This window comes from Rhynchophorus ferrugineus, unplaced genomic scaffold (assembly GCF_030347505.1).
Source record: "Rhynchophorus ferrugineus isolate W39M unplaced genomic scaffold, kcgeb_rfMv2 rfM6, whole genome shotgun sequence".
NCBI classification, from domain to species: domain Eukaryota; kingdom Metazoa; phylum Arthropoda; class Insecta; order Coleoptera; family Curculionidae; genus Rhynchophorus; species Rhynchophorus ferrugineus.
This window is the reverse complement of record NW_027472585.1, coordinates 32967902-32981237: the sequence shown is the minus strand read 5'-3', so window position 1 is coordinate 32981237 and position 13336 is coordinate 32967902. Positions and strand designations below refer to the sequence as shown.

At 33.3% G+C, this 13336-nt stretch overlaps 2 protein-coding genes across 4 annotated transcripts in view; both read right to left on the bottom strand.

The window, feature by feature from the left end:
- LOC143198089 (uncharacterized) overlaps positions 1–13336 on the bottom strand; it is a 254549-nt gene that overhangs the window by 109497 nt on the left and 131716 nt on the right. The window lies entirely within an intron of this gene.
- Positions 4530–13336, bottom strand: part of LOC143198271 (uncharacterized) — a 52801-nt gene continuing 43994 nt past the window's right edge. Inside the window, exon 3 of the mRNA XM_076407400.1 lies at positions 4530–4724. Within this exon, the coding sequence (XP_076263515.1) occupies positions 4629–4724 (96 nt within the window). The 3' untranslated portion in view covers positions 4530–4628. The remainder of the gene's footprint in view (positions 4725–13336) is intronic.

Below are 13336 nucleotides of genomic sequence, written 5' to 3'. Positions count from 1 at the left end.
CATTAAGCAATCTTCTATATAAAATATTATCTTAATTAATTAGTCTTATTCTAATGCTTATTCTAAACTCTACATATGTCCAGTAATCAGATCAGATGGTGTTAAACGTTTTAGTCTACGCACTTCACTATCACGTCGCATATTTAGCTGATTAGCGAGTACATTGGGATGCACTGACACTCTTTCGAAGTACTTCACACAAACACGTTGGATTACACTCGTTATAGGTTCTAGAGGAATATCGCGTTGTATCACTTTATTTGAAATATAGTACGGAGCATCAACAATGGCACGCAACACCTTATTTTGGAACCGTTGAATGATGGATATATTGGATTTGCTAGCGGTACCCCATAGTTGAATTCCATATGTCCAAATGGGCTTGAGTATAGACTCATACAGCAATACCTTGTTATCTAATGATAACTTGGATTTGCGCCCAATGAGCCAATACATTTGATATAATTTTAGTCCTAGTTGTTTCCGTTTAGAGAGTATGTGCTTTTTCCAGGTTAGGCGTTGATCTAAATGCATACCAAGATATTTAACATGCTCTGCTTGGGGGAGTTGACGATGATTGATATTTACTGGTGGACATGTTCTTCTACGCAGGGTAAACGTTATATGCGTGGATTTTGATTCATTGGCTTTAATGCGCCATGTCTTCAACCATAATTGTATTTGCTCCAGGTGGGTTTGTAGGTTTATTGATGCTGTGACTGGATCTTCATGGGATGCTAAGATTGCTGTATCGTCTGCATATGTTGCCACAGTAGTTATTTTTGTGGTGGGCAGATCAGCCGTATACAGAAGATACAGTACTGGACCCAGTACACTACCTTGCGGAACTCCTGAATATATGGGATTTAATTCGGTATGTTCATCGCCTTGATTTACAATAAAATGTCTGTCAGTGAGATACGATTTTAGTAGCTGATAGTCCGGATGAGGGAGAAGTTTCTTTAGTTTAACCTGCAAGCCCGTATGCCATACTTTGTCAAAAGCCTGAGATATGTCTAGGAAAGCAGCCGAACAATATCTTTTGGCATTTAGGTCAGCGTTTATTTGGTTTACAAGTCTATGCACTTGTTCTATAGTCCCATGCTTATTGCGAAAGCCAAACTGATGTTCTGGAATAATTTTTCTTTTTTCTATTATATAGTTTAGTTTTTTTATGTATAACTTCTCGAAAACTTTCGAGATTATTGTTAATAAACTTATAGGTCGGTAGGAGGTCACATCTTCTGGTATTTTTCCTGGTTTAAGTATCATTAATATTTTAGCTACTTTCCAGATACTAGGGAAGTAATTAATTCGTAGCATAGCATTAAATATATATGTTAATAGTTTTATAGCCTTTTCTGATAGTTCTTTTAAAATTTTGCCAGTAATTAAGTCATAACCAGGAGCTTTTTTAATATTAATCACTCTCATTATTGTATGTTTAACTTTTTTGACCGTTAATTTCTCGTGCGGTAAATCCATTTGAAATGGCAAATCTAGAAAGCTAGTAATTTTATTTTCGTCATCTTTATGTAGCTGAGACTGGAAAGGTTTAAAAACATTTTTTAAGTGTTTTGAGAAAATGTCGGCCTTCTCTTTATTGCTTCTCGCCCAATTATTTTCGCTTGTTTTAATAGGTGGGTTATGCTGCTGGGATCTCCTAAGCTTTTTTGTTGCTTTCCACAACGAATAGTCTGTAGCCTCAGTTGATGTCAAGTTTTCTAGGTATTCTTGAATGCCTTGGTTCTGTTCGATTTGGATTAGATCCCTCAGCTCTTTTATGGCCCTATTAAATTTTCTTTTATTCTCTTCAGTCCTTTGCTGTTGCCAATTTCGTCGTAACTTTCTTTTTTCTGCTATCTTTTTCTGTATTGTACATGATATATGTGTATTTTTTCTTGGAAATGTTTCAATGTTGGGAGTCGCGGAATATGCTGCCTCCTGTATATTTTTTGTAAGATTTATTGCTGCTATTTCTATATCCATTTCAGTTTGTAACGGTAAGTTTAGAGAGATATTTTGGTCTAAGTTTTCTCTAAATGAGGGCCAGTTAGTTCTATTATTGCACAGAGAAGGGGGTTTATCTTTGATGGTAATTTTTGAAGAAATTGTTACTATTATTGGTGAATGATCAGAAGACAGGTCGAAACATGATTCTGCCTGACACTTTTTTGGATCAATATTTTTTGTAATACAGAAATCTATTGTATCTGGTTTTTTATTTCTGTCTGAAGGCCAATATGTTGGTTCACCAGTAGAGATATGTTGTAAGTTATCTATCCTTATGGCTTTGAGCAGTTCTCTACCTTTTGAGGTTATTATTCTTGAACCCCACATTAAATGTTTTGCATTATAATCTCCTCCTGCTATAAATCTATTACCTAGCGTACGGAAGAATTCTTGAAATTGTTCTGCCTTGTTGTTATGTTTGGGTGGGCAATAAATCGCAGAAATTGTTAATGGTCCATGGGCTTCCTCTATGGTTATACTGGTGGCTTGCAGGTAGTCTTTGCGGAATTTTTCTTTTTCGAAATGCTTTATATCATCTCGAATTATTATGGCTGTACCTCCATGTGCTTTATCATCAGGGTGATTTGTATGATAAAGCTTATATTTAGGAACTTTCAAATAATTTTTGTCCGTAAAGTGTGTTTCGGAAACCATCATAACGTCAATATTTTGTTCATTTACGAACATTTTTAGTTCCCTGGCATGTTGTTGGAGCCCATTGGCATTCCAGACGGCGATTTTGTAGCTATTGGTTTCAGGCATTAGGCAAGTTTGCTTACGACGGTTGTGAGTAGACCAAGCATCGTACTCATTTGATCCATTAGTTTGGCCATCATATTTTCTAATCTTGAGATGTTGCTAGTTTCAGTAGGTTGAGATATTGTCTCTCGTTTTTGTGCTGAACCATTTTCAACTATATGAGCATAAGTTATGTCTGGTTGACTTGTTCTGGTGGGTAGTGGTAGATTGGTAGTAGTGGATTGTTTTTGTTGATGCCTTTTTTCCTTTAAGGCAGGATAGAGTTTCTGCTGTAGTTGCTTGTGAACTGCGCAACCCTTGTAGTTCGCTGGATGATTTCCGTTACAGTTGACACATTTCACTTTTTCATCGCGAACTTTACGAGTACAATCTCCTGTCTTATGTTCTCCTGCACATTTTACGCATCTATATGATTTGCGACAGTAAGTCTTTGTGTGCCCGTGCGCTTGACACCTTGTGCATTTTGGTATAATTCTTTTTATATGTGGTGGTTCGCATTTAATAATATTATTTTCCAATTTGGTGATTTCATACACCGCCTTATTGTTTCCATTAGGTTTTATGTCTATATAAAACATAGGCAGAGGTTTTTTTGTCGTGTGATGTCGTATATTGTGAATATTTACGACCTCGTGGCCTTTTTCAGCTAGTGCTACCTTGATGGTGTTAAAGTCCGTCCCGTGATGTAATCCTTTTAATACGAATTTAAATGTTCTCTCGGATTTTGGCCTGAATGTATGGTATTGGGTGTTTCTTTCATCTAATTCTTTTATAAGAACTTTAAAGTGATCCGCTTCGAACAATTGGATTTTAATTGTTTCATAGCTCACTGTTTTAATTGTGTAGTTCGTAGTAATGGTTTTTAATAAATCATGGATGTTTTTTATTATTCCTACCTTATAGACTGTTATTGGTGGTGGTTTGGGAACAACTTTTTCAGGGCTTGGTTGTATGTTCTCTTCAATTTCTTCCGACAGGTTGCTAAAACTGTTTTTTGTCTCTATCGGTTTCTGCAACCAATAGTCACTGATTCTTGTTTGTTTCCTCGCGATTTCTTCTTCTGGACTTCTCAATCGTTTTTTGTTAACGACTGTAGTCCATTCTGATGGTGGAGTTTGCGTTATTGCTGTTTGTTCTAATCTTATATCAAAGTGTGCAGGTGATTTGGTTGAATCGCTATTGTTTGCCATTTTTTAATTTTTAATATTTTATTTAATTTACTTCCAGAGGATAAAAAAAATAAAATAAATACATTGTTTATTTCACGCACTTCATTTTTCACTTACTTTATTTTAGCACTAGTTTTTTACTATAAATACAATAAATGAATTTCAAAAGGACTGTTGTAAAAATAAAGGTAAATGAGATAATAATTATGTAATGGATATAATAAGAAGGTAATGACTCATATGTGTTGAATATATTCACTGAATTAAAGCAAAAAATTTTAAAAAATTACGTTGTTCAATAAGTTCGTGAAACACTGATTCGTCAACAGTAGAACTAATAATTCTACACCATGTACTATTTCATTTTTTATAAGTATGTAATTAAACTTACATGACGGCTTTAAATTTAGTTTGAAAGAGAATTAAAATTATTTGTTTAGTGTAAATGATGTGGCTCGGTGAATGGAGGCAAAACGAAATGAAACAGTGGTGTTTACATAATGTCACCGTTATTTATTGGCTCTATAAAAAAATGTGAAAAATACAATTAGATAAAATGGATGGCAGCGGTGTTACCTGGAGACGAGGCTTGGGCAGTCGATGGTGGCACGTCTAAACCAAACGATGGTTTGAATGAATGGAAATACCCTTCAATAACATCCCAGATAAACCTCTCGGGGTTGCCAGCTATTCGTTATCGGGTTCTAGTTGGCGCTGCTGGCACTGGTGTTCAACATCTGGGATTATATTTCTGGGTATTTTGTAGACCGTTCTTCCACTCCCCTGCCAGAATTTTACATACAATAATTTTAAGCAACAAAAATACAAAAATGTATAAAAAAATCAAATACAAAAAAAAAGATATATCAAACAAAATGTGCTGCATGAAAAGGGCTTTGAAAAATATGATAAATCGAAACGGTTGTGGTTGGTCCGGTTGGGATCTGGTACGGCTGTTGATATCTTCCAGTCCTACAGATACCGTTGCTTTGACACTTGAATGTGGTCCATCGACGACGTTGAGAATAAGCTATTTTTCGGACAGGGCTCCGTAATCGATGCTGTGGGAGGATCGATTGTTCGACGACGTGGTAGCTTATTTTCTTCGACGACGAGATGTTAGCAATTCTGGTACCACGGAGAAGGCATGACGAGTCTACGGTGACTGCAATCGGTACTTAGCTTCTGGAGCTGCTCTGTGACTAATCCGTAGTCACATACGTTACGGTAATTCAGAAAAAACAAATAACGACGACGATCAGCGAAGAAAGACATTATGATTTAAACATAGCGCCGAAAGAAATGTTTAGCCGAGACGCTGATGATTAAGCAGTGATGTAAAAATATCTATGAGTTTAAAAGATTGTGAAAGAAAATTTTGACAAACAAATATAAAAACAAATGAATTGGAAATAACGAGATGAAATTGAAGCTTCATTGTTCCAGCACTAAAATAAAATTTAATGAGGAACAAATGTTTGAATGAATGTAATATAGAAGGAATTTGAAAAGGAACAGGAATAAAATGAAAAGAAATATTGAAGGTAAAATTGAAAACGAATCAAATTAAAAATATTGAAAATTTTGAAACAAATAATATAACGGCTACGTAAAATACACCATGTTGCACGTACCCTCCATTCACGAGTCCAAACCCAATTTTGCGAAAGATCACATCGGGGTCACCACTTTGGGGCAAATGATGTGGCTCGGTGAATGGAGGTAAAACGAAACGAAACAGTGGTGTTTACATTATGTGACCGTTATTTATTGGCTATATAAAAAAATGTGAAAAATACAATTAGATAAAACGGATGGCAGCGGTGATACCTGGAGACAAGGCTTGGGCAGTCGATGATGGCACGTCTGAACCAAACGCTAATCGAGCACTGAATAAATCGAAGTACCCTTCAATAACATCCCAGATAAACGTCTCGGGGTTGCCAGTTATTCGTTATCGGGTTCTAGTTGGCGCTGCTCGCACCCCGCCCGTGTTCAACATCTGGGATTATATTTCTGGGTATTTTGTAGACCATTGTTCCACGATGTAAAATTCGACATGCCTCAAGGTCGCTACATTTGAATTTTATTAAATATATTCATCATATAACATGGAAGCTTTGTGAATGGTGAAGTTGTACTGTAATTAAAGAAAAACTATTTTTCTTTTAAAGCCCTTTCTAAAAACATTATTGACATCTATCTTCCTATATTTAATATAGTGGCTTTACAATTAACTAGTTATACCATTTTATTTGCCAATATCTTAAATTAATTCCATACTATGTACCTAATATATCAAAATATAAAATAAACACCAAACAAAATTTACTATATCTAAAAATAAATATCTGAGAATCCCGTTTCCAAAGCTTGAATGAATACTGAACGCTAATAAAACCACTGAAATACATCTTTATTTGCTTTACGTCTAATGAGTACGGAATAATTTGTAAACGGGTGAGATATTTCGAAAATATATATTTGGTTTTGGTATTAAAATTCACTCGATCTGAGGTATATGTTAGCGTTTCATTAATAATTATCATTTCGATGACTATAATAAATATATTTCGAATAAGTATCATAATTATTAAAATTAAAAGCACTCTATTGAATGAAGCTTATTATATAGGGGCGTCGGCCGACGAGAAAAATATCCATATTTCGTTATATCGATATTTAGATATTTTAAAAAATATCGATATATCGGGGAAAAATATCGATATTATTTTGCAACGATTAGAGAAATATCGATATTTTACAAAAGATATATAGGCATTTTTAAGAAAAAATAAAAACAGTAATAAATCGACACAGAAATATCGAGGTATTTCTCTAGGTATTTCAAAAGGTAGAGATATTTTTATAAACCTTTAAAAGTAGATATTAAAATGACCAAATATTTAAAATTTATGACCAATTTTAAAGGTTCTTTTATTACGTTTAAGAAATATATTTATTTTTCTTTGAAAAAATACCGGCTGGAAGAAATTTTGATATATCGGACAAAAAAATATCAGCAATATGTTGTTTCCAGGTGAGACTACGATCAAATAAGAGGTCAATTGAAAAGTCACTGGCCTGGCACATAGATGGCACTACTAGAATTAAATCTATATGTTTTTTGGACAACCTTAATCCTCAAAAGATGCCTGAATAAATTTGACAGCTGTCGGATTATTAGCTTGTGAATTATAGCATTTTGAGTGAAGCAACTTTCGTTATTGTGAAAAACATGGACAAAAAGGAATTTCACCTGTTGATAAAATATTACTTTTTGAAGGGAAAAAATATAATTGAAGCAAAAACTTGGCTTAGACGACTTTTGAAATTTAGACGTGGTGAAATGAGCACCGAAGACGGTGAATGCAGTGGACGCCCAAAAGCGGTTGTTACCGACGAAAACATTACAAAAATCCACAAAATGATTTTGAATGCCCGTAAATTGAATGAAATAGCAGACACTCTAAATATATCAACTGAACATGTGCATCATATCATTCACGAATATTTGGGTATGAAAAAGCTTTGTATAAAGTGGGTGCCGCGTGATCTCATTTTTGACCAAAAACAACGACGAGTTGATGACTCGGAGCAGTGTTTGTACCGTCTGTATTTTGGGATGGGCATGGAATAATTTTCATTGATTACCTTGAGAAAGGAAAGACCTTCAACAGCGACTATTACATAGCGTTATTGGACCGTTTGAAGGACGAAATCTCCGAAAAATAGCCGCATTTGAAGAAAAAGAATGTGCTGCTTCACCAAGACAATGCACTGTGTAACAAGTCAGTGAAAACGATGGCAAAGCTCCATCCATCCACCGTGTTCTCCAGATCTGGCCCCAGCGACTATTTCCTGTTCTCAGATCTCAAAAGAATGCCCACTAGAAAGACACTTTCGTCGAATGAAGAGATGATCACCGAAACTGAGGCCTATTTTGAAGCAAAGAACAAATCGTACTACAAAAATGGCGTCGAAAAGTTGGAGGGTCGTTATAATTAGTGTATCACCCTTGAAGGGAATTATGTTGATTAAAAAAAACTAAATTTACCAAAAAAGTGTGTTTTACTATAGTAGACCGGGGACTTTTCAATTGACCTGTTATGACTCCCAGGAATCTAAATAGATCGACTGCAGATATAGGAATATTGTAACAATAACAAAAAGTTATTTTCCCCGCCGGGAATCGAACTCGCGACCTCCGTTTGGGAGCTAAACACTTTAATCACACAAACACACCATAGAAGCAGTTATATGCAATAATTCTACAACATTATATATATATGCCATAGTTTGTGCTTAAAAAATAAACTGAATGGCTTTTGCACTAAACGACTTCCGATTTTCCGTCACATCGGCACGACGATAACATTACACACAAATATCTGATTATTTTAGATAAAAAAGTATATGAAAACAGTGTACGTGTCTTTGAAATTTGAGAGTTTCCCTCGATTTCCCTCCCTTGCTCCCATTAGATCTTGATTTGGTTCCAATGGGACCATCTCGGAAGTGTATTTTTTCGAGAAATTTTTTTTTAAATCGGTCCATAAATGACGGAGAGAAATCAGCGAACATACATTAATATATATATATATATATATATATATATATATATATATATATATATATATATATATATATATATATATATATATACTATTTTTTTATTACTCTTCGAGATTCCACAACCTGCCCTATTGGCAATAAGTATTTCTTGTGTTTATATTATATATACATGGCATGTAGAAAATCACTTCATTAAGCAATCTTCTATATAAAATTTTATCTTAATTAATTAGTCTTATTCTAAAGCTTATTCTAAAGTCAACATATGTCCAGTAATCAGACCAAGTGGTGATAAATGTCTACGCACTTCACTATCACGTCGCATATTTAGCTGATTAGCGAGTACATTGGGATGCACTGACACTCTTTCGAAGTACTTCACACAAACACGTTGAATTACATTCGTTTTAGGTTCTAGAGGAATATCGCGTTGTATCGCTTTATTTGAAATATAGTATTATTGCGTCAACAATAGCACGCAACACCTTATTTTAGAACAGTTGAATGATGGATATATTAGATTTGCTAGCGGTACTCCATAGTTGGATTCCATATGTCCAAATGAGCTTGAGTATAGGCTCATACAACAATACCTTATTATCTAATGATAACTTGGATTTGCGCCCGATGAGCCAATACATTTGATATAATTTGAGTCCAAGTTGTTTCCGTTTAGAGAGTATGTACTTCTTCCAGTTTAGCCGTCGATATAAGTGCATACCAAGATATTTAACATGCTCTGCTTGGGGGAGTTGACGATGATTGATATTCACTGGTGGACATTTTCTTCTACGCAGGGTAAACGTTATATGCGTGGATTTTATTTCAATGGCTTTAATACGCCATGTCTTCAACCATAATTGTATTTGCGCCAGATGGGTTTGTAGGTTTATTGATGCTGTGACTGGATCTTTATGGGATGCTAAGACTGGTGTGTCGTCTGCATATGTTGCCACAGTAGTTATTTTCGTGGTGGGCAGATCAGCCGTATACAGAAGATACAGTACTGGACTATCATTTGTTCTATTGATAATTATAATAATAATAATATATAATAATTATGGTTTTAAAGAGACGTGACAAAAGGTTATTGATTAAAATGGCATACACATAGCCATTAATTATCGTTGGAAATTTATAAAAAATAAATTATCCTTTAAAAAACATGGAAATACAGTAAACATCGTTCCCCATAATTACAATTTATAAATGACGTATCTACCCTTGAAAGTTTTATCCAGATGTAATCGACTCAACTATAAATAAATAAAAGAGTAAATTTTCACGTAGGTTGTTACTTTCCATGTTGTGGCATAATGGAATACTTCCACAACAAGCCATCCAATTTCGTAGTGATAAATTTAGACCGATACCTCATGAAATATGTATCCAATCATGCAAAACAACGATAAAAATAGAAAACCATATATTTTTCCGTATTTTTTTTAATTCGATTTAATTGTGGACCTTTTAAAAAATCGCCAATCAGAGATATTCGAAATGATCTATTTGCGCGGGAATAATGACATATTTATTATCGTAGCAACGAGGAACATGAGGATGTTTTTATAGATTTGGGAATGTCGAGAAAAAATATGAGAATATAAATCTTATTTTAAAAATGTTATTTTTCCAAAGGTCATCTGACGCGCGTAATAATTTTTAAGGGTCTGACAATGACTGGCGTAGTTTTTATGAGGTTTCAGCGATATCGTATTTTGTAAATTGACGTTAAATAATAAAAGACGAGATGAAAGCTATATCGCGAATATCTGAGGAAAAAAAAACAGTTGTGCTATTATTGAACGTTTGAGTCATATTGATATCCACATAGAAAAATAGATTTACATAATATTATTCGGCTCTTTTCTTTGATTAATTATTATATTCTAAACTGACCATACCACCTACCTTTCATTATAATTTATTTTATTGCTCCAATGATTTTGTTAAAAGGATTTTTGAAATTTTAAAATGTTTAATGAGCTGAAATAGTTCAGCCATCAATAAGTTAAGCGTTAACTTCTGAGAGATTTATTTTAAGTAATTTTAAGGAATATTTATTAGATGTACAACTATGTTTGCGCAGTTTTCCAAAAAGATGACGTCGTCAATAAGTCAATAACAGTCATATACTCAATAATATAATTTTGAAATAATGGTGGTAAATTTTTTTCTAGCTTTGAACCGAATAAATCTTGAGTGAGAGAAAATGTTCTCAGTTGTTTGAAGAGTTTAAGAATGGTGGTGTTAAAAGCTTTGAAGCCGAAAATGGTAGTCGAGGACCGAAGATAACAGACTTAAAAAATGAAAACTATAACAGAATGAAAATTTCCTAACCACCATGTGTATATGAAAAGCAAGAAGAAAATAAAAATAACTAAAAACTACCTAAACATACTTGCTGAAGTTGAACCGACTTCAAAAAATAAATAAGGAACTCACTAAAAAGAAAAAAAAATCATTCTTAGATATTTAAAACAAAAGAAAAACGTATTAAAACAAAATATGTACATAATAGTTGTTATAATAACTAAATTGAAGTAAACAAAAACCTTATTTAACCTATCTACTACACGTATTTTATATTCAACTATATACACACGGTTTAGCTTAATACCTACCTAAACCTATTTATCTATTTACAACATTATTTTAACTACTACCAACTGATCACTTTGAAGTCGGCGCCAAACTTAAACAGTTAGATTAATTTAGATTTGTTTTGTTCGTAATTTAATTTTGTGTATAATTCATCTTACAATATTCTGGTACTCACTACAAATAATATACCTTGAATATTTAAAAAAAAATCACCGCCGGCTTGGTGGCGCAGTGGTAAAGGCGATGGGACAGTCCTCCTACTGTTGCGATAGCCGCGGGTTCGAGTCCTGCTGGGGCAAGGTCGTAAATTTATGTTTGTAATTGTTTAAAATTTGTAAATGTTCTTAGGCAAGAGTGTAAAATCCGACAAAGAAAATGATCCAAGTCATGCCAGTAACCAGGCTGGATAAGACCGGATGTCTTCTGGGATGATATCTAAAGTTGGTCACTCGCCAGTTGGTAGGCTTTAATGCTGAGGACCGCGGTCCGGGGCCCACGTTAAACTGTAGGCCCAGTCCAGATAAACCCATAGTTGGTAAAAGGAGATTTTAAAATACATAAAAAAATCACATGAAAATATTGTAATACTAAAACTACAGTTTAAGAAAACTATTTAAAAATATTCTTAGTATATAAACTTAATAATATTGAACAAGATTACACGCAAAACTTTAGAGTAGAAAGTTCAGCTGTTAGACGACAACGCTAGTAACAATCCTTGAACTTCATAGAAATATATTAAAATTAATAAAATTTCTTAAATTTTCTAAGCTTCGGTAAATATTATTACATAAAATGTCTTCTTGGTTCTGTATATCTCACCCGTAAAAACAGATATTATATTCGATTTTATCACAATATCCTATTTGATAATTTTAAAGTTCAATTAATATTTTTAGGAATTGATTTTTGAGCAATCTCTATTATTCCATATAATCTCAACTATTTCCATGAATATCTGCACCTTGGCGAATTGAATTAGTCCGCTATAGGTGTTAAAACATGGAACTGATGAGTGCAAATTACATTTCCCAATTTGTCGATGTAAATTGTCGAGCGCTGGAGCTGTGGATAGAACAGGGACCGGTTGCCAAATCGTATCATTTTACAGCGAAAATCAATAAAAACGAATGAAGGAGACATAAAATTTTTAAATTAAATAACATTAAGAGAGATGTAACCAAATGCTATAAGAATTCATAATTTTATTAAAAAATATTTGTGTTTCGATAAAAACAACGTAATGATAAAATAATGAATGTGTATATAAAAGCAGCATAATTTTAATTATAATTAACTCTTGAGTATCTGTAATAAATGTAACATAAATATTTGCTAAAACCTATAAAATAATACAACCCATAAAGTACGGGCAATTTTCGTTAAGAAAATTACATTATTAAAAAAAAGGGCCTCGTTGCATTCAAGATCAACATAAAAATCATTATAATTTAAATATGCATTGTTGAACATCCCATTAAATGTTTCATTTTTCTTACAGGTAATTTAATTTTCGTTTAACTTCTGGATTTTCAGTAAAGCAAAAAAATAGTAGAAAATAATAGATGGCTTTAAGGGTAATTCTTGAAATTAAACTGTTTTGAAGTTAGTGTGGTCTTGTAGTATTTTTGGTCCGATGTTGTGTTAGATACTTTTTAGTTGAACTTTGCAGTATAGGTTAAGAGCAATTATTGATTTCTAGACAAGATAACTCAGGACATTAATGAAGAAATGTCTTAATTACTAATCGGTATACAAGACATTTATGGTAGAAAAGCGAGAATTTCTTTTAATAGCATGGGACATTTAGAATCAACCTTAACATATGATTTTGGAGAGCTTGTAGTTCTTTATACCGGTCGGTTTGAGGAAAATTGGCCATATTTGCGAACGGAATCATTGCCTGATTGTCACAAGAATTTTATGGTATGCATCCAACGAATGTTGCTTTAAAGGGGTCGAAATAATTTTTGAAAAAGTAATAATGCTTATTATTTCAGAAGTTTTACTATTTTCTTGATTTTTATTTCTGGCCGTTCTATAGGTAAAAAAACACAACAAAAACCAAAGGCATGTTTTAAGCTAAACCAAGTTAATACCAAATAACCTCATATTATTAATATATAAAATATTCATAGATTAGTATAACACAGGAATGTTTGTATAACTTAAGATCCACGTAACCTTAGATACGACAAAGAATCCGGTTTCGATAT